The 21744-nt window shown below is 39.6% G+C and overlaps 2 protein-coding genes across 4 annotated transcripts in view; both read left to right on the forward strand.

The window, feature by feature from the left end:
- Nucleotides 1-5016: 5016 nt before the first annotated feature.
- On the forward strand, nucleotides 5017-17035 carry HAUS3 (HAUS augmin like complex subunit 3). Of its 3 annotated transcripts, none has more exons than XM_075092044.1 (5): nucleotides 5017-5212; nucleotides 6127-7674; nucleotides 8786-9222; nucleotides 10877-11105; nucleotides 12455-17035. In XM_075092044.1, the coding sequence occupies exons 2-5, from the start codon at nucleotides 6760-6762 to the stop codon at nucleotides 12719-12721; spliced, it is 1848 nt and encodes a 615-aa protein (XP_074948145.1). In that variant the 5' UTR covers nucleotides 5017-5212; nucleotides 6127-6759; the 3' UTR covers nucleotides 12722-17035. The 3 variants fall into 3 exon arrangements, with proteins under 3 accessions (XP_074948145.1, XP_074948147.1, XP_074948146.1); XM_075092046.1 differs by having other exon boundaries at nucleotides 5033-5212; nucleotides 6641-7674; XM_075092045.1 differs by lacking the exon at nucleotides 5017-5212 and adding an exon at nucleotides 5220-5488.
- The window catches only part of POLN (DNA polymerase nu), a 107393-nt gene continuing 100864 nt past the window's right edge, over nucleotides 15216-21744 (forward strand). The window contains exons 1-2 of the mRNA XM_075092047.1: nucleotides 15216-15459; nucleotides 18927-18988. Coding sequence (XP_074948148.1) covers nucleotides 15216-15459; nucleotides 18927-18988 — 306 coding nt within the window. The remainder of the gene's footprint in view (nucleotides 15460-18926; nucleotides 18989-21744) is intronic.

Genomic DNA, 21744 nt, shown 5'->3' on the forward strand with positions numbered 1-21744 from the left:
AGGAAAAAAGCTACAATAACCATTTAGCAGGGCTGTATTTTGGGACAGCACCGCTTTTCTCAGCACAAGAAAGAATTGCACAGGGTAAGAGAATTATGTCAAAGGAGGTGGCACTGTTTTTGTAAATCCTGTACAGTTTATGGCCTGTACAGCTCCCTTCCTGACATTTGCCATGTCTTATGATTTGTGTAGAAGAAAAGTAAGTTCCGTCATTTTGCTAATGATGGATGTTTCAAATTCAGTATTAAAAGCTTGCCTTGCCTATCAGGATAAAAGTGTTTTGTTGAAGCCTATTTAAATGGAAAAGAGCCTTCAATTATAATTAAATTCATGATGATGTAACCATCAGCTTCCTCCAAAGGAGGTAGTTTAAAGTGGTTTCAATAGCAAAGTTCTCAGTTATTATTATTCTAGAAACTGTGAATTACCCAGTGTTCTTAAGGACCGTGGCATGCAAGAAAGGTATGATCATGGTGTGGCTGGCACAGCTGCCACCAAGGGAGACGCGTTTGGAATAGCAGAGATCGCTGATGGTAGGAGGCTGGTTGCCTTTTGCCCGCTATGACTTTACGGTCCCCAGGCTGAGGACACAGCTGTACAGAAGCCTCCCAAGAGCTTGCTCTCCTGTGTCACTGCTGTGACAGGAGCCACCGTCCCACTGGCGAGGAGCCGGCTGGGGTGGGAGGGGAGAGGGGGAGTAGGGCCAGGAAGCTGGGGCGGGTCAGGCTGGTCTTTTGCCATCCCTGCTGAGGACCCTGCTGAGTCCTGCTGTATGTTCCCACACCAAGGTTCAGTTTCTTAAGAACAAAACCAGTGTGCAGACAGCCCAGCTGATCAGCCCCACACAGGGTTTTAATCCAAAATAGGGTCAGACGAGTAAACAAACAATTTTCTAAAAAAAAATATAGCCATGTGAATCATTTGTCTAAACACATTAGGAGTGTTAGCCCAAATGTGTAGGCGCTTCTTTTTTATTTATGGCATTGAATCCAACAAAGCTGAAGAAAACTAATCACTTTGACCTGCTTTTCTATGAATAGCAGGTCTCAGAATGAAATCTACCGTTCCTCTAGAGAGAAGATACATGTGCTTGGGAGAGAAAGCAAGCTGGTGCCAAATTTCTGTCTTGTGACTTTGTTATAATGAAAGTTCACATGGCACTTCCAAAGCTGTACTTAATTCAGAATATAGATTTGCTTAAAGCAATTAATTACCTTTTAGGACTGGGCGTTTCCGAAGAGTGGTTGGTACCCCAGCAGTCTGCAGGAGGGACCTCTAACACCCCACTGCTGCTGCGAGCAGATGTGCGGCAGGATGCAAAATGAAAAAGCTTCCACAGTGTTACAGTTCATCAGCTAAAAACTTATTTCCATGTCTTCTCTCTTGGGTGTTTTTGTTGGTTTGTTTTTTTGTTTTTTTTTTTCACTAACCAAACAAAACCAAACAAAACCCTTAAAGCAGTAATAAGCAAAACACATTTGTAAGAGTTTGTCATGTGCCAGATGTATACCAGAGGGAGGGTTTATCCTGGCCAGCTGCAACGCCTGTATGGTCTCAACTGTGCCTCCTTGCCTGTGTTTTACAGCCTTGGCCAACGGGTAACCGATAGCTTCTCTCTGAGGTATCAGGCACAACGATGTCATATTTTGCAGCGGAACAAACGCAACATGGCATCGATGGAATAGCGCAGAGCTTGCAGACACCCTTCCAGAAATGTCTATGTCTTAATCTGCTGGAATCCACCATAAAATGGCTTGTAAAGACAATATGCTATCTAAGCAACCTCTCCAGTCCTCGGGCACAGATGCAAAACAACCGCCCCTAGAATGGAAAAAAAAAAAAGGGTAGGTAAGCATTTCATTGTGTTTTGACTGAACACAACCAAGAAAAAAAATGAATCAGAGAAAAACAATCGTGACCCGTAAGGAGCTGCAAAAGCAAACAGCAAAGCACACGGGGCTGCGGTTCAGCAGGGAAAGGGGCTGTGATGAATTTTGAAGGTATGTTTGTAGCAAGTTTGTATGGAAGGCTGTTGTTTAACCTCTGCCCTAAAAGCTGATCGATGGTTTAACAAATGAGAATTTGTTTCACGTTAGAGGCTTGTTCTTTCAAAATGAGAAGTTCAAGTGCACAATGTTCTGACCTAAAATATTTCAATTCTAGCCTGAATTCCTATGCCAGCGGGGATTATGAGATCATGCTGTCTGTCAACTCCTCTTTCATCCATCTGTTCCCCTCCTCCTTTCCTTGATAACTTTTGAACCTTCAGGCTAATTTTCACCAAATTTGACAAAGCAGAGGTAGGATGGAGGCTGCAACGATAATCCATGGTGAAAACTTCCAGGGAAATTCCACGTCCTGGTAGAAAGAGAAATAGATCATTTCCTGCACTGCCTGTGCCTGAAAGCTGGCCCAGTTGAGCTCTCCACTCTTTTAAGAGGTGGCTATTGGCCAGCACGTATGTGGCTCCTAACCACTGACAGAATGAGCAGATAGGCCTGCCTGCCAAGCTGAACAGATGACGACGTAAGTTTTGTGGAAGGCCACGAGGGAGGTGGGACATCGTACGCGTGTGAGCCTGGATAGAGGGAGGGGAACCAGTCACACAGACAGGGAACTGAAGGCTGTGGTTGCACCAATCCAGATAGACAATTTGATAGACAAAAGATAGACCATCTTTTATCAGACGCGTCTTCTTTCATCTAGGAGGTGGACTTCACTAGCAGAGCTGAATGGCTCCCAGGAGAGCAGAATTTTAGAAAACTTTCTAGGTGTTTAAAATTTGCTTTTACTCAGGTATTTCTTACATCAGTAACATAGTTAGGAAATTTTAAAACTCCAATACTGTGAAGCACAAGCCTCTGAAACACTACTGTAGGACAAGTTGATTTTCGTGCAAGTAACTGACTGAACTGAAATGGCATCGTCTGATGAAATATGCTAGTGAATGCTTTTGTTCCTTCCCCATCAGAAAGACAAAATGCACTCTTATCTGCAAGAACAATTTGAAATCTTCAGCTAGCCGAAATTGCAGCTGCATAACAGGCTGCAATCTGATGGAGGCGAATTCAACACTACAGCTCTTTTTACCCATGAGAACTCGCTGCCAGGTCAGGGTTTAATTTAGAAGCGTGTCTTGCGCAGACCACATTGTACCAGAAATCAACATACTGCACTTTGTAGGCAATACAGGTGCTGATTTTGATCTAGAAAACCTCATGCGAGCTAGTCGTAGCTGTGCTGCGCTGCGAGGTTGCTCATTTCCCTGAGTTGCTTCATTTCGACATTTGCATTGAGCTTAGAGAAGCTGCACATTTAGGACATGGAGTGGGAGGGCTCAGCCACCCACATATAGACTAGGCCAATGCCTCATCAGGGTGAAATATAGAGATAACATTTCTGGATGCAATGAATGATTGATTCCTAGAATAACTGGCCTTAGAAACCACAAGAAAAAAATCACCATTCCAAATTTAGTCTTCGTCAGCACAGAGGATCTAATTCAAGGGCTGTCAGTGGGTGAGCTGCTCCATAGTAGCAACCACAATATAATTAAGCTTCACACTGTAAGAAGAGAGCAAGACAAATAAAGCAGACGGATACTCAATTTTAAGAAAACGACCTATGCAAAAATGGGGAAAAATGCCAGAAAACCCTAAATGAGCAGTTCAAAAGCAAGAAGCCTACAAACACCCAGAAGGCTTCAAAAATACTGTCCTAGAAGCCCAGGTAAAATGCCTGACACAGACATAAAACTGTGGCCCAAACCTCCTCCCTGCATGGCTTGATGGGAACGTCGAGGAAGCTGTTGTGAGGCAAATGGGGAAGCCCAGGAAAACAATGCACGTGAAATGTAAACAGGAAACCAAGATGGCCAAACCCGAGGAGTGGCTGACAAAGGATGCTCCAACTGTTAGTGACAGGTTTACAAGATGCTTGACTCAGAACCAGCCCTCGCAATGCAGGAGAGGTCCTGCAGTCATTGCCAAGAGCCTTCTGTTGGCTCTGTGAGCAGCAGCAGCCAAAAAGGCAAGCAAATGGACCATTGTGAGGAAGGGCATTGGAAACGAGGGTTCTGTGGAAAACCTCGGTGCACCCACACCTTGAGGACTGCGTGCAGCCTCGTCTCTGCACCTCAAGCAAGGTGCAGTGATGTTATAAAAGGTAGAGGAGGACAACTGAAATCATTGGGGAGCGGAGCACTTGCTTTAGAGGCCAAGTTTTGGAACCCTCCAAACTGAAGAGGACAGAGCTGAAGTGAAATTTACCCATGGTTTCTAAATGGCTGTGAAGGTCACAGATAAGGTAAATGCAGAGGTGGCATTCACCAAATCCTGCAGTGCTAGAGCTGAGGGTCACGTGATGAGATTAGGAGATGGGTTAAAAAACAATTAAGAAAGTGCTTTTTTTAAGCAGCAGGTAGTGACGTTCTGGGATTTGTTGCCTTGTCAAGTTTTGAGGTGTTATCAGCAGGTTCAAAAAGGGATTAGACAAATTCATGGACCTAAATTCCATGAAAAAATACTAAAAGGGCCAGGCAGGGGTGAATCACTATTACAGCAGCTGTGGACAGAGGGGCGGTGGGCACCGTTAGCGCCGCCTCTCAGCTGCGGGGAGGCCAGCGGGCACACACGTGTGTGGCACGGTTTTGGTCCAAGCGGAGCAACGTCAAATTGCGGTCAGGTCTCCCTCAGCCCCTCCCTCCCTCCCACACGCTGGTGGCGGCGGGCCCCTGAGCGACCACCGCTACGGCGGAGGGGAGCGGCGCAGCGCTGAGGAGAGCGGTGCGGCTCTGACGGGACGCCCCTGAGGAGACAGCCGACCCCACCGCTCAGCCCCGCCTCCGCTCCGTGGGGAGCCCCGCCCCCGCGTGACGTCACCGATCAACGGGCCGGAGCCGGCCAGCCTCCGCGCAGGCCCCTCACCCGTTGGCGCGAGGTGAAGAGGTGCGCGTGAGCGGGCGCCTGCGCGGGAGGGGCTGGTGGGGGGGTGTTGGTGGGAGAGGCGAGGGAGCGCAGGCGCAGTTGGTGGCGGAGTGGGGCGGCCGCGCGAGACTAGGGCCTGGCGGGCCTTTCGAGCCGCCGGCGCCGCTGACGGGTGCGGCCCCGCCACTGGGTGCGCGCCTCGGGTCCGCCACCCCCGCCTGGGCGGGGCCGCGCCTCCTCAGCCTTCCCGCCGTTTTCTGTGTCTCCTGCTCGGTGCAGTCGCTGAGGTGAGTACCGGGCGGTGTGGGATCGGCGCTCGCTCGCACCGGGAGGGGGGTAGTCCTTGCAGCCTTCCCTCTCCCCCCTCGTCCTGCCCTTCCCCGCTCCGGGGCGGATTCTCGGCCAGATCCCCCTTGGGGCTGTGGGCAGGGTCGAGACCGGGCCGGCGGGCGCTTGGACTCATCGGGGCTGCGAGAAAGCCCCTGAGGGCGCCACTCCCGCGGGCTGAGCCGGTTGGGGCCACCGGTCGTCCCCTTGTGAAGCTTCCTCAGGGCTCCCGAGAGGTTAGTTTTGGTGTTTGATGGCGGCTTGAGCGGCAGTCTCAGGGTGCTTCAATAACCCGTAGGCACATACCTAGAGTTATGTGCGCTCTTTTTTATGTATTTTGACCACAACTTTTTTCTGGCATGGAAGGCAGAGCGCAGTTGGAAGAGTGCCCCGTGACATGAAGCTTGCATAACAAGTTCTATTTCTTATATAATCAGTAACTCTAAAATAAATTAAATACACACAGAATTTCAGAAGGATGCGTTTACTTGTTCAGCACTCGTGCCCTCCAGGCTGGCTGGCAAAGTTGGGGTTTCTGGTGGAAGGTATGCTCTAGAAACAAAGTATTAAGTAACACCAAACTGAAAAAAACTCAACCTGGATATTACCAGAGTATTGCAGACAAGGCCTCCTGATTTTGTTGATAATTTATACTATTCTTTGCAGTCTGTTGCACTCACTTTAGGATCCCAAAGCCGATGATTTGTTTGCTGGGATATGGTAAAAGAACAAACTCCTTTTTCTTTTAAGTTGTGACTATTTTCACAAGAATATTTACATTAATGCTAACTTAAATTTTTTGGTAATTGATCAAAAAACTGCATTATTATGTTGAGATTTTTTTATGTGAAAGGATTTCTTGTTCCATTTTCAGAGGAAGCTTTAAAATGGAGGTTTAGAAGACAAGTTTCTGCTTGCTGCTGGACTAAAACCAAAAAAATCTTTATAAGCAAGATCTTGAAGTGCAGTGTAACATCAATGAGGTTTTGTTTTTAGAACAAACTGAAAGTTCGTCTCACTTTGGAAGAGTTAAAATGGTTGGATGGGGTTTTTTATGTGAGGAAAACTATATAAGTAAATCACTTTTGCAGGTCAATGAATTACTCAATATTTACACCTGTTGCTTTTAAATTAGTTAATTGAATTTACTTTAACTTTAAAAAATATGATAGTATTCTGTTAGTGAATTTATGTGAATTAAGGAAAAACGTAAGCCTTTGCAAAGATCAGGGATTTAATTGATATAAAAATGTGTCCTGATTTGATGAACACCTTACATTAAGACATCCCTGAAATAAAAATTGGTTTCTAGCCTTCAAATAGCTGCTCTAATCCAGAATAGCATTCAGTTTTCTGGTGTGATCTGACGCTTCCTTTTTCCTGTGCAGACTAATTTTATTAAAATACTGAATATTCATTTAAAATGACAAAAAAAATACAACTGGAATAATACCCCAATTTTTTTCATGTATTTGGATCTTTTCTGCTTACAAAAAATATTTTAATCATGAGCTGTGGAAATGATTTTGTGGAAACTCTTAAGCAAATTGGATATCCAAAAGCCGATGAGCTTAATGGAGAAGATTTTGACTGGCTGTTTGAGTCTTCAGAAGACAAATCATTTCTGGAGTGGTTTTGTGGAAATGTAAGTAAGCAGCATGTGGTATCTGAAAAAGAACTGCAAGATTTTGATAGTCTTGTTGATTCTGGTAAGCCCATTTTGGAAGGAAATGCACTGGATGAAGTCCTTAAAACCTTGAAGCCTGTGGATTCAAAGAACAGAGAGGAGGAAGAAGAGGAGGAACTGAAGAAATTAGAGGATGAGCTTAAAACTCTTCAGAAGTTAAAAAACCTTCAAATTCATCGACATAATAAGCTTCAGATGATGGTTGCTGCGAACGGCCATGTATTGCAAACATTAAAAAGCAAAGAGGAAGAAGCACATAAAGATTTCAAAGAAGGGTTGGAAGTGTTTACTGTGGCAAATAGTAGGCTTAATAATGAACTGCTGTCTCTTACGGATGCAGCTAAGGAACTGGCCTCTCTCTTCACTGCTTCAGATTCAGACCAAGGCTCAGGTCAGCATCCAGTGTTTTTTTCCCAACTTTCTTTGGACAAATATTTGTCTCAGGAAGAACAAAGCACTGCAGCACTTACCTCATACATAAAACCCCATTTTTATCAAGGTATGTCTGAAGGGGTTGAAAAGTCACATGAAGACAGCTTTCAGTTTGTGGATATAGGCAAACAAGTCACTTGTGATGAGACTAATGAAGTCTGTGAGGAGAGTCAAGAGCTGGCCAGGCTCCAGACAGCGTATATTTGTGCTCAACATCAGCTAATTCAAATGCAAGCTGAAGAGGAGGGCATGAATTCAGCTATAAAATGTGCAGAGAGCATGCTACAGTCGTTAAGGAACGAGGTAAGGTGATAGCAGGTAGTGGAGTTTTAAACTGGCAGGCATGTTCAACTGGATCTAGTAAAAGGAATTGCTGAGTTATTGTTATTTCAACTATTTTTGCATAGTGAGATGGCACTTTTGTGAAGTTTGTCTTGTTCACAAAACTCTGCTTGTGAAATAGCTCCGGTTTCTGTCAGAAATTCTTCAGTATGGCAGAGTACCTTTAATTCTACTTTCCAGAACGACTACCTTAAAAACCTTTCCAGTTTAGTATAACTTTGACATTTCAAATTATAACTGGCTCTCAGCTGTTTGTACAACAAACAAAAGCTTTTCTTTGGTTGAAATTTTGTGGTATTGAGGAGCTAATATGATAAATGTATTCCTGTTTATATTCCATAGCATAAACTTGAAAAGTTTTAGTTCACCGACTTTTGAAACTCAAGTGTTTGTAATATGGGGACACTATGGTGATATGTTTTAAATACCAAATAAATGAATCAGATAGTCTGTCCCAGAAATCTCTCAACAAGTGAGTGACAGGTAGATGTGACTACTGGAAGTTAATAATGTGGAGAAAATCTAACAGAAGGGAAAATATTAACTTATGCCAGTCATGGACTAACTTGAGGCATCATTTCAGTTTGTATATTTTCATTTTTGGGTGACTAGCATATAGGCCTTGATTGATTAGACTTATTTGAAGAAGATTGATTCCAATAGCAGTGTCGGCAGTCATCCGAATATAAAAAGTTACGTCAGCACGTGAGATTTCTGTTAGACATGCTTGAAATCTGGGTGCTAAGTAAAATACAACTTTTCTATTTTTTTCCCCACAATAAACTGTTTCCTGGCCCTGTGATAGAGTGAAATTAGTATTTACTGAAATACACTTATTTGATATCTACTTTAAAAATCTGTACTTATGTGTAAAGTTCTGTAAAACTGCTTTTGCAGTTTTAGTTTTATTTTAAATTGTATCTACAATCTAAAGATTTAATTTAATTGTAGATACAAAAGATGCAGTGATTATAATGTAATGTAAGTACGTGAATCTTGTGTGAAGAAATGTGTTAGGGAAGTGGCTTGGAGGGAACCATGAAGAAACTGACAAATATTTTGCTTTACGTAGGACATTGGAAAACAAGAAAACCTCAGTGCCAAAATATCTAGTTTAAATGATGAAACTTCAGCAATTGAACAAGAAATAACTCAGATAAGCAATGAAGAGCTGCTTCCCCTTCTAAAAGTGAATGCACAGCTTTTGAGTGCGCCAGTGGTGAAAGGATACTTGGATCATCAGATTGCTCAGCTGGACTATTATGCTTCAAGACAAGATGAAATATGCAGGCATTTGATAAGACAGAAAGCATCGTTTGAACTTATTGAGCTAGCCTATGAAATGGAGTTGAAGAAACATAAGGAGGTCTGCTGTCAACTTGAGAATTTGGTAGCATCTCTGAAACAGAGCAGCAATGAGTTGCAACAGAGGCTACAAGCGATGACTGAGCAAACTGAACATGCAAAGCCAAGAAACGCTATTAGTTCAGAGGATGGTTTCTCTTGCAGGTAAGTATTTTAGTCACTATTGAACTTTGACTTACTTTGAAATAATATTGGGGAGATAAAGGCTTAGGCAAGCTAAGCCTTTTCTGTTGCTAAGTTCTTAGTTGCTATAGTATTTTGAATTCTCCAGAACTGAAGCCTTCAAGATATGAGATTTGCCTCTTCCTTATCCTTTAAAATTCTTTTCAGGTTTGCCTGAGGAAAAACTGTTCAATTATCAGTCTTGTTAATATTGCTGAAGCATTCCCAAGCAATATCGAGAATATAATGAATGTTTAAAGCCAAACCTGTCTCATGTGGTGCCCTGATCTAGGACCTCTTGAAAGTTGTTGTAGAAGTATAAGTGTAGAGAACTGTTAAAAATAATATCCCAGATCATATGCATGGCCTCATCAGCTTAGCCTGCAAAAACCCCCATGTGGTAGATGAGGGGAACGACTGCTTGAATATATGAAATGTGTTTAGCTCATTTTTACTGCTTGATTTGCCATCTGGCTTCAGTGTCCTGTCACCCACGTAGGAGCCAGGTTTTTCACACTCTAAGTAATTAAGTCGTCTTGTAACTCAGGTGATACAGTAGGAACATGTGCTGTGTTGCTGTCACTTCAAGACTTTAAACCTTTTGATAAGGTATATTGTATAATTATAGGTGTGTTAATGTTAGACTTTTCCTCCTTCTTTAAAATGGTGCTTTAAGTGTGTGGTAATATTTAAGTGATGGTTGAGTATGGTCTTGCACCGTGAATAACTGCATGAATGAGGCAGCATTAATCGCTTTTGCATTGGCAACTTATAATGTTTTTGTTCAGGTTTATAATTATGTCTCCAAATCACTGAATCAGAATGTTGTCTGGCTACTTTTTCACTTTTTTATTTTAAATGAAATGGTATGTGTTAGTGTTCATGATTGTGAAGGGAAGTTGAAAAAGCTAAAAACCCTAAAGGGTTTGTAAGTAGAAGACACTTGAAAGAAAGTCAGTTATTTTTGAAATATAGCTCCTGCTCTTATTAAAGCCAATCTAATTCTATAGTGGTGCTCAATTCCTAAAGGTTTTAATATACAGAGGTGGTGTTAGCAACCAAGCAAAGTTATCTGAAATCATGTTAGACTTTTCCTGATGCAGTGTAAGGGTACAGTTTGGTACAGCAGGTATTGCTGTCTTTTGCATGACTTGTAACTCATTGGAGAATTTCTTAGCAGTCTTTTCATAGATAGAAAATGGGAAATACTCCAGTAAGCTGGAAAATGTCATAAAGAGTTCTCTTATTTCTCACTGGCCATTGAAGTCTTTTTTTCAGCACTTAAAAAAATTGGATCTTTCTTTGCTGTCGTTGAGGTGTTGGGAAATAGTTGGCAAAGGCACATTGTCAGCTTGTATTTGCATTCATTGTGTACTTATTAACTGTTACTTTGGTATTTCATTGCTGTTAATTTAATACTGAAATATTTTTGAGTCCTATTAATCACATAATAGCTATATATAGATAGAATCTTTAAATCAGTGGGAGATACAGCAGTGTAGTAAGAGTACCCTGAGCAGTACTGTCCTTTACGAGTCCTCAGGCTTCTCAACAGGAACATCTTCTCTTGACTAATAATGACAAGAGTGCTTGGGAAACTTAAAAATGCTTGCATGTCTAACTTCATTTGTTACAGGCTATATCAGCTTCTGGAAGGAGAAAATGAAAACCAACAGTTGTTTAAAACATACAAAAACCTGGAGCAGATGGCTCAGAAGTTAAAGCAGGACTGTGCTACAGTACAAGATCAGCTAGCAGCATCTTCTCAAGAACAGTCTCTCCTTTCTTCCAAGCTAAAAAGTGATGTAGATACCCTTTATGATGCTCTGTATTGTGGAGGAAATCATATACAACTCCGTAGTCAGGTAAGCCCATATCTAGTTATTAAAAGTATTACGTTAATGTGTGTCATGTTCTTCTACTGAGAAAAACATCGTATAAAGGCTGTAGACTCAGGCTGCCTCCCTCATGTCAGCAACAGATTTATTAGCATAATGATGATGGGCCCAGTATTTATATTGTTCTTAGCAAAATGAATTTTGTAAATGTTGGCAGGTAGTGATTTTTGGTTTCTGAGCAAATCATTGCATCCAACTTTTCCTTTGAAAGACATAAACAGTCCTGTATTACTAGTAAGTTTAAGGTGTGGGAAGTATGTCGTCTGGATACAGTATCACTGGAAAATTAACTTAGTTTTCTCTTTATTTCAGCCAGGCTGAAATTTCCCCTGTTATTTCCCCTGTTACCTGTAATACCTGAATAGTACAGTTTGGCCCGTTTAAAGAGTCGGGCCATGGGTGGCTCCTTTGGACAAAATAAGAATATCAGAATTTTGAAGGACAGGTATAGTAGGACAGTCCTGCTACAGAGCTCCAGATGTTGGGTTTAGAGCCTTTTTTAAATGGGAATAGGAGTGGTTAAATGCAACTTGTCATGGTTTTTAAATAATTGTAGCTATCTCAAAAGCAGGTTGAGGGAAGTCTACTGTTGAATAATACTTCCTTGGTTAAACACATACACTTAACGATTCCATCTGTCAGGAGAACTTGCAATGTATAGAACTGTTTTAATGAAAAAATGAAACTTTGTAATTGGAACCATACATATTTTGGGATTGCATGTTATTAAATCCATCAAATACCTTTCTATTGATTCAAGGTACCTCTTAGAAAATAGTGACATCTCCTATTGCTACTGTTTCTCAAGAAAAGTAATTCCTTAAATAAAGAAATAATGTGCAAGTAGATGACTAGCCTACTTAACACTGAACATCATAAGAATGACAGTTGGGAAAATTGTAGCTGGTAATTAATGATGTAATTTTAAAATTGAATTGGCTTTTTTTCTTGTGGCTTTTTTTTTTGTTCCCTTTTAAGATTTGACGAGCTATGAAGACTTATAATTGATTAAAAATGTCATCCAACCATCTATCTAGTTGAGGGCCAGATTCTTATGGTCTTAACTCATCTGGTTTAGTAAACGAGTAAATGAAATTACATTTTCATAACCTGATGCAAGTACCATTATGGAGCTCAACAGTTGCATAACTTGAATGGAATCCCTTATCACCCATGTTTCTATTTTTTTTTGTGATGACTTTTCACTTAGAGAAGAGAAAGTGGCTTCCAAAACAACAAAAAAAAATCTGTTTTTCTAGTTCAGCTAGTGTATTAACAATATAAAAGTAATAATTTTGTCTTGTATTTTTTGTCAGGAACTTACTGAGCTGTTTCGTCAACTGAAAGCTGACTTAAATAAACTAAATCAACTCCTTATGGATCTGATTGCTGATGTGAAGTCAAAGAGAAACTTTTTACAGTCCAATAAGCTGCATCAGATGGAGAGAAACTTGTATGTGCATTTTTTCAAAGATGAAGACCACTTGAAAGAGATGGTGGAGAAGCTTGAGCAGCTGTCTGAGGCTACAGCCAGTGGTCTGGAAGATAAGAATTTCACCACCAGTGAAGTTCTTAATGTTTAAACTTAATTGTACTCTTAAAGGAAAACACATTACTGTAAACTGTCTACAAGTTTACGGAATAAGTGTTAGCTTATCAAGGCTAACATTTATCTATCATTGCAATGTATGTTTAGCTGCCACAGTTACTGAGTTTGGGTTGTATGCTGCTTCATGGCATTTGCCACCTGCCCACCGAGTTAAAATCTCAGTTTTGTCAAAGTTCTTTCATATGAAGTAGTATGTTGTTTATTTGGATGAGTTACATTCAGGCCGCTCTTCTGCTAGCCTGTATGTTGATGTCAACTGCACACAGCATAGCACAAAAAGGAATATTTTATACCCTTGGGATAAGTTTTCTGCCATGATAAGAACCTTTGATATGTGCACTGAAAAATAAATGTGGAAAAGACATTCCAGATTTTGGAACGTGAATGTAATGTGCTCATTCTGAAGAGGATAGTCCTCCAAGGCAGATGTTCTGTGATTATTTCCCTTACAGCTCTCCTAAGAAGATTTGGTTTTGTTAGAATGTGTTGGAATATATACCAGAGTCTGTTTCAAGTACCAAGACCATCTGTTTTAAGACCCTTCTGATATCTCTTAATTTAACTTATGGTCTACCTTGTCCACTGAAACCAGTCCATACTCATACAGGGCTCTTCAAAGAAAAATAATTTTAAATTTACATTTTGGACTTCTGAGTTTGCTCTATAATTTCTAATGATAGGCATTTCGATTCAGAGTCCTGATGCTTTCATAACTCTGCTTTCATGTGCATTGTTAGACTGTTTATCATATTTTTATATAGCTTCCTAATATACCAATGGAACTAAATAGGCTTTGTGATAACTTCATCTTTTACATTTTGATGGGATCAGCTGTGCTTGCTTTCAAGCATTGTACATATCAATGAAGGTTCATAAATTAGCTTTAACTTCAGTAACAATAGTCTTTAATTTGATGGCAGACTTAATTTTTATGTGAGAATAACTTATTTTTTAAACTTCCTGGCTGGTTGTCTTTTTATCTGGATTTCATGCTGCTTAACTCTATACATTGTGTTTATTATTAAATGCCAAACACTAAATGCAGTGTTGTCAATATTTATGGTGAATCCGTGTGTTGGTTTTAGGTGTATTCTCATGCATAGCATCTTGTTTCTATTTAGTCTCCTAGGTTCTCATTTTGATACGCCCCTGAGGTTTTGACTGCTGCTTCCCATCCTGAGAAGTCAGGGAGTGTTTTTACCCTGTGTAGGAAAGAAATGTTGCTCCTAATTATGAAAGTTAGGAGGAGCTGTGTATGGGGAAGGATTATCTCTCTGACTCCTGGAATGTCATGAAAAAGCAAGCCATTCTGCCTCTCCCTCTTTCACATGCTTACTATAAAATCTGTGCTTGATAGGTATAGTCAGTACTAATGCAGCCTGATAGCTGTTCCTCTTTGAATACAAATGTTGGTACTTGTAAGTATTCAAACTGCAATTGGCCTATGGTCTTGAGCTAAGAAAAATACTTCCATGTAAGCAGCGGAAATATTGTTTACTTGATGGTTAAACTTGACTTGAAAGTCTACTTATGCCCTGGTCTCTTCTACCTAATCCAGAGTAACAGGACTTCCAATTACTAACTTGTATAGGAATAATTTACTTAAAAGCACTTTTTGGTAGAGCAATTGACTTGTACAGCTTGAATTGTTTAAATATTTTGAAAATGTTGGGTATTTATTTTGTGTTTGTGGTAAATTTTATGTATTGTTCTGGTCTAACTATAGAAAGTCATCAAAGCCATCAGTATGGACACCATTGTTTCTAATTCTCCCATATGTGTTGTATCCAGGAGCTCTCCAGGTATTTTGTATGTATTATAGAACGTGGCTACAGGTCAACTGGAAAAGCAACTACTTTTCAAAAAAGGTTAAAATTTAGAACAGCAATAACTGCAGTCAAAGCCTGTAGAGACTTCAGATGTTGCTGACCTGTTTCTTAAATTGACAAACTATAGTAACTATTTTAATGTTATAAATATTTGATAGTGCTTGAGTACATCAATTATACAAAGTTTAAGGAATAGAGGTCTTATACATTCATTATGTGTTATTTCAGAAAATACTTATATCATGTTAGTAGTATTTGTTTCTTTCATCTGTGTTGGCTCGATTCTGGCAGTTACTTGAAAGTTGTTTTGTGTTTTTTATTCTTGGTAAAATCTGAGCACCAATAACAGTAAATATTTACATTCGCTAGATATAAACTAGTTTAAAGATGTTGAGGAAGGGAGAGGTAAGTATTTTGGACATCTATGATAATTCTTATTTTTTGTCAGATTTTTTTAATTAGAAGTTAGCTTTACTCATAGGACTGCTTAATTTTTTTATCGGTCTATGAGAACACTATTTCAAAGAAGTTTCACTTAGTGGTTTTGTAAATTATTACAATTTGCTAATTTTTATTTACAATAGTTAAACTTACAGGCATGTCAGGGAGGAAATGTCATTTTGCTATGGAGAAGAATGAATGGCTGAACATACTATAATGTCTTTAATTTCAACAAAATGTAAGTGCAGATTGTTCCATGGCCCTGGTATCATGCATAACTTGTGTGTTCTGTGTTTAGGTTTAATCTTAAAAATGGAACAGTACACATCATACATAGGATGTGTGACTTCTGAAGTGCCTTTATCTGATATCGCTCAGAGGATTATGACAGCTTTGCAGTCTATTCCTGTAGAAGTTCAGACTAGCAGAAAAAATAACCAGAGTGAGTAAATCTTACCCTGTTTAAGTGTTTCTATTTTCAGTTGAAAAACTGAATCTCCAACAAACAAAATCATATAAAACCTCTAGTCCCTATTTAAAAAGAAAAAAATACGTGAGTTTAGGTTTCCAGGTTTAGAAGGGAAATTAAGCTGTAACTGTGATATTTGCTGGGACTTCTCTGATTAAATAATGCTACGTGAGTGCAAGGAACTAAGATATTACCAGTACCCTCAATTTAATTATTTTTTTTCTTCCTGTTCCTTCTGTGTCGTGTAGAACAGATTGGAATTTCAAACTGTTAATAATACTGTAAATCAAGTGTATACATTAACTTGACTCGGAACTAGAAATTTCAGGATCACTAGAGGTACTGGGAACTTACCAGAAGGCTCCTGAACTCTCCAGACTTGTGTCTGTCCTTTAAACATGTCTTCATTAGCAACTCACTCCCTGTGAAATTCAAGGGGGAGGAGTGAACAAAAGTCCCAGTAGTAGAGCAAATTGGGTAATGTTAAAAGTGCCCCAGCAGATCTTGGAGTCTGTTGGGCAAGATTTGCTCAGAATGCTGTGGATATTAGGGAGGTTTTGCAAGATGGAATTTTTATTCTGAATTCTTTGTATTTCTTAGTCTACCAGTCTTATAGCTCTGGAAAGAAGTAGATAGCAAGTTAGAGTTTTGCTTGGTTTTAGTTCTCTGTTTTCTCCTGAGAACTAGATCCTGCAACATTATCAGGTTGATGGGATTTAAATCTAGGATGTGTTCTTGTATATGTGGTGTTTGTTGCAGCCTCATTTTTACATAAATGACAGTTCAGGCACTTCTTTCAGTAGTGAAGTATTGGATCAGTGGAGCCTGATGGTGTTTAGCAGTGAAAAGGGTAGTTCATTGCTGTGTAAATCAGTGATACACATTTGAAGAAATATGGGATGGGTTAATTTTAAAATTAAAAACCAAGCTTGCTTTAAATAAAATCAGATCTCTTCTCAGACTCAGTTTAAGTGCCATTCTACTTCTCTTGCTACTGTGTCATTTCCCCTTCCTTAATTTTCCTGTGTAATGTTTTTTGTCTTAGACTTGGGAACTCTCTGTACCGTGCAATATCTATATCGTGTTATGTTGTCTGCTGTTGACCCATTTACTCTCTGTCAAGCTGTAAAATTACAGACTCTCTTTTAAAAAACTCCATGAAGGTGTCTGGTATCTTTAGCCAAATGATCTTGTCGTCTTTGTAGCGTTGCTAAATCCTTATTCACTGGGGAGTGAAAGAACAGTATAAGCATTTAGTGGCAGCAGGTCATATGACTAGCTTTTCTTGCTCTTGTTTTCCATGTAGTAATTACCACAATTGTTTCTAGCGTATAGGCTTAAGAACAAATGTATTTGAATTGCTTTTAGGAAATGGCCTGTATATATAACTTCAGCTGATCAGTGTTGATCTGGAGAGAAGAAAAAGTTTGCGTTCCGTAAAAAAAAAAAAGAGAAAACCAAAACCTGTTCTGTTAGTTGGTCTGTTTCAAACTGTATTGAACTGTATTTTATTGATAATCTTTACAGATTAAATTCTACTTACTGTAAAGACTGTTTGTCTTTATAAGGTAAATATTGGGTTCAAATAGGACAAATATCTGTGATGTTGAACTAGCAGATGAAATTCTGTGGTTACCTTTGCAGTAGAGCTTGTAATGGTTCCATCTAGCCTTAAGGAGTTTGAAGGCAAAGATGGGTTTCTGCTGCCATCTGGCGATACTTTTCCATAAACCAGAAGTTTGAGGTTGCATAGCTCTTTAGATACCGGTCATACTGAATACTGTGTGCTGAAGGAGGGAAATGTAATCCTCACCATCTTCTCTGGGGGATGAATTTGTCAAGAGAAATAGTCTAGCTGTGAAACAATTAAAAGCACTGAATGTAAACTCAGTTACTATAGTTCTTAAATTATAATCTTGTTGTAGGAAGTGTCAAGAAAACCAAACCTAAAGTGTTTGAAGCTGCAAATACAGCTATGCCATATTAGCTATTCTAACAGCTCAGGTTAGAAGTCTGAGCTGGAGATAACTGATTATACACATAACACCAACATGAACCTGCATGTAATACTATAAAGTAATAAGCTTCTGGAGACTAACCTAGTTAGTCTTTGAAAATGCTTTTCTTAGTATTTTAAATACAGGGTCCTGGTTTGCCTAGACAATTTTTTTGTTAAAATGGTTTCAGTAAATAGGAATAGATCACCTTATGCTTTGTTTGATATTGGTAATCAGCACATTAGATTCAGAAAGTGTCTTGCTGCTGGTAATGCAGATTTGGTAGCTGCAAACAGCAGCGGAGTGTTGTATTCCAGTATGGACCAGGTGTTAGAAGGGGACAAAATACATATTTTGCCCATGAGGTGTCTTCTGGCTGGGCAGTAAAAGAACCTAGAGATGAAGGAATCCTAACTAATTGCAAACTCGTGAGAGATCTGTACTTCAGTGTTCTCTTTTTCCCCATTCCTGTACCTACTGAGTTTGTAATTACTGCTGGCCTGGTGCCCCTTGTTCTTTTATTCCACTCTTAACTTGCTTCTCTTCTTGGGGCTACTGGGCAGTGTTGAGGGCAGAAAAGAGAAGGCATGTCCTAATTCTTTCATTTAGCATGGTGCAGAGTCCTGAAGTGCATTTCCAAAGCCTTCCTTAAACTGCAGCATCTGCCTGCTTTCAGAGCTGTAGGCTAAATATCACTGATGCCTGGGCCAACAGCAGTGCTGTGGCACTGGGCTCTTGTCACAGACCCAGCGCTGAGAGCCATCCTGCTGCTTGTGGTGCTAGTCACTGCCTGGCCTTTCTGTCAGTTTGATAGGTCTGAAGCCTTCTTGCTCTCTCTTCTTGTCTGGTCTTACAATACCTGTTCTATCATGGGGATGAACAATGTGAAAAAATTACCCTCTGCAGATGAAGCATGGTGAGATCTCTGCAAGGTATGGTATGCTAAAAATGTGTGTGCAAATAGTGTTCTACTGAAGAAAATTAATGTGGAATAATACTACCTAATTCTAAGAAAACACTTAAACTGTGTGAAGTTGTAGAGGTTGGGTTGTTTTGGGTTATTTGTTGTTTGGTTTTTTTTTCCTTTTTGCCCATGCCCCCAGCTTTACTTTGACCAACACGGGACGTGTTTTCTTGAAAGAAGGAAATACACATTTATGGTATTATAGTAATGCCTCTTCTGAAAGCCGTGGAAAATGTTTGTCTGCTTTTAGCAAATTTGAATTAATTTTTTTCTTAATGGGGGCAGAGCACATTTTTACATATGCATACTTAAGAACCTACAGGGGCCATTTAAGCATGAATGGTATTAATATGAGGGAAGTGGTTGTCATGGAAGATCTTATTGCAGTTATTTCAGGTTTGGTAAAAGTGTCAGTAATGTAACACTATGCACTGCTCTCAGATCTGTATTATAAAACATTTCCCATTCTTTTTTTAAAGGTATAGAGAAGACAAAGGAAAATAAACTAGGTGATAAGGATGCACGTCTGAAAAATGACAAGGCAAGCATATTCTAAGATTGAAGACCGCTAAAAGCAGTCTTTTTATAGCAGGTTTGCAGTTGGTTTGCACTGGCTCTTTCATAATAAGCTTTATCACAATATATTGCATACATACACTCCCAGTTCAGATTAACTTTCCTCTACCTTTTTTACACTTGATGTTTACTTACCTATGAGAGTCCTGGCCCCACTTCTGTTATCCTTTTTACAAGAAGTTAGTCTTTTGTGACAGATTGATCATAAATGAGGTTGCCACTTTTAGATAGTTACCAGGGTTTAAAAATATTCTCACTCCTCTGTCACTGAACAGTCACTAGCACATAATCATAAAGTGAGCTGATTCATATGAAAAATTACTTTGTATTAGGAAGTTTAATTTTTGGTTTAATCACCTCTCTGAATTTGGTTTGATGTGCATGTGAGTGAGTGTCAGTACAAGAATGGGAATGGATGACTCTGGCAGCCCCAACTCAGGCTGTGATTGTAAGATCCATTGAGCTCATTGATGTGTTGCAGATACTGCAAGTGTACTGTCCCAGCTGCAAATTTCACAGCCTTCCTTACTGACTCTGGTGCATGTTTTGCACTTCAGCAAGAGCATTCAGGTTGCCTAAGATGCAGAAAACTGGTTTCCTCTGTGGGGTGGGATAGTTTCCTACAAATTAAATTGGCTTGCAGACAGGTGTGCAGCTGTGGGTGCACATGGATAGTAGTGGATCCCCTTTTTGTGGTGATGAGGTGCTGATTTTGACTCACTGCATCTAATGAAATTTTCCTTCATCCACATAAATTATGAAACTGCATCCTGGGAGTGTTTTTTCTCTACCTCCAGCCATGTCATTATTTCTAGTAGAAGATTAGTTCTTCCTGGAAGCTGCTGCTGCTTCTTTCTGTGGTTAATTGTCGTTCCAGATGTATTATTCTGACTTGATAATGAAATTGCTTTGTTTTTCTTGTTGAACCTTTAAAAGAGAATTGCTTGTTCCTGATTCTATAATTACTTGAGTATCCTAATTCAGATTGTACTGTGTTAAACACTAAAAACTATTTGCAGTTAGACTGGAGAATACACTTGAGAGAATTAGTTGTCTTTCTATGGCACTTAAATATTTGGTCCTTCTGTGACATTTTTCCACTTATGGTAACTTTTTGTAGTGTTCGCTTTTTGATTAGCATTGCCTAAGTCCAATTAATTTGTCTTTGTTCAGAACAAACACTATTCATTTTGGTAGTGCCAAAGCTTAATTAGCTCCCTTTTTCAGTTTACTTAGAACCTGTTGATTGTACTTTTGCTGTGGAGTTGACCCTGTGAAGTACGATCTCAAGAAGCCTAAGCCTTTTTAATCTTTTGACTCCATAGTTCTGATGTTTGGGAGTACGGGAACAGGGATGAAGAATATTGCAAAACCAGAAAATAAATAGTCTGTCATTCTGGCTTGCTCAATCGATACAGATCGAATAGAGATGGACAATATCCTTTGATCAGTGAAAACTGTTGTCCAGGGGAATGGATGGGAACCCTGCACAGCAGTAACTTGTGGTTCTTTTGAAGTGAGAAGGCCTTTGTTTTTGGAATGATATTGACAGCAGAGGTACTGAAGCAGGCTGGCTGTGCTAGAAGAGCGGAAAATAGAGTAATTATGAGAAGCTTCAGTTACTTTTCAGTGGAGTGGGTGAATATTATGCTTATGTGTGATGCCGAGACTAAAAATTAGGAGACAACTGCTTTGTGGAACTGTTAAAGAACTCAGAAGAGAAATTATTTTTATTCAATTCTGTGTGAGATCAGGTTCAAAATGTTCCTGCTGAAAGATGCTCTCACAGGGGCTACAATCTTTCAGAAGCATTAAAAGATAGAGAAGTCGCTACGGGAATGCTTAATTTCAAAAACAAATTACATAAAAAAGAAGGAGCTTTTAAAAGAATATATATGGAATTTCCCCTCCAAAATCAAAACATTTGTAGGCAGTACAGGGGTTTATTCAAAACAGAATATTGGAGACTTAAAATGAATACTAAAATCTGTCCAGGAAAAAGAAGTATAGCGAAGCGATAGTATGGAGGAGACTACTAAAAAATGTCGTCATGCAAGAAGCTGAACTTAGCAGAATTCGTATTCTTCTATAATTGCCTTTTTGGGGTAAGTTAAATGTAAATATACAGTAGTATAGTCCAAATAAACCTTGAGAAGCAGCTTACCAATGCATCACTAATAATAAATCATTTTTTCAAATGCCTCAGGAGTCAAAAGCTTGCTAGTTCCTGTGAGACCTGTTGATGATCATGGCGTAAGAGGAGTATTGAGGAAAGATACAACTGTGTATCTGTAAATAGTTGAACACACGTTTACCTTGGGGAATCTTGGAAAGGTTGCCATTCCAGAGGTCTTGTTTATGAAACCAGGCTAGAGGATCCATCTCAGCTGAAGAGGTTGTAGAAGAAACTAGCAAAATAAACAATAAGAAAATACTAGGGCCAGTAGCATACCAAAGAAATTTCTGAAGGAAATAAAGGATGAAGTAGTAGAATCATAACATTACCATGCAACTTCTTGCTTAATGCTATTTAATAGCATGCTGCTGTGAAGAGATTCAGAGACTATCTGGAGTAGGAAAGCTGTTATGGGCATAGTGGATTAAACAGAATAGAATATAACTTAGTGGATTAAACAGAATAGAATATAACTTATTCATACATCTGATTATACTTCTTCAGTGCGACTTCCACATACATATTTTTGTTACATCTTACAATCG

The sequence above is a fragment of the Phalacrocorax aristotelis genome, chromosome 4, assembly GCF_949628215.1.
Source record: "Phalacrocorax aristotelis chromosome 4, bGulAri2.1, whole genome shotgun sequence".
NCBI lineage: Eukaryota > Metazoa > Chordata > Aves > Suliformes > Phalacrocoracidae > Phalacrocorax > Phalacrocorax aristotelis.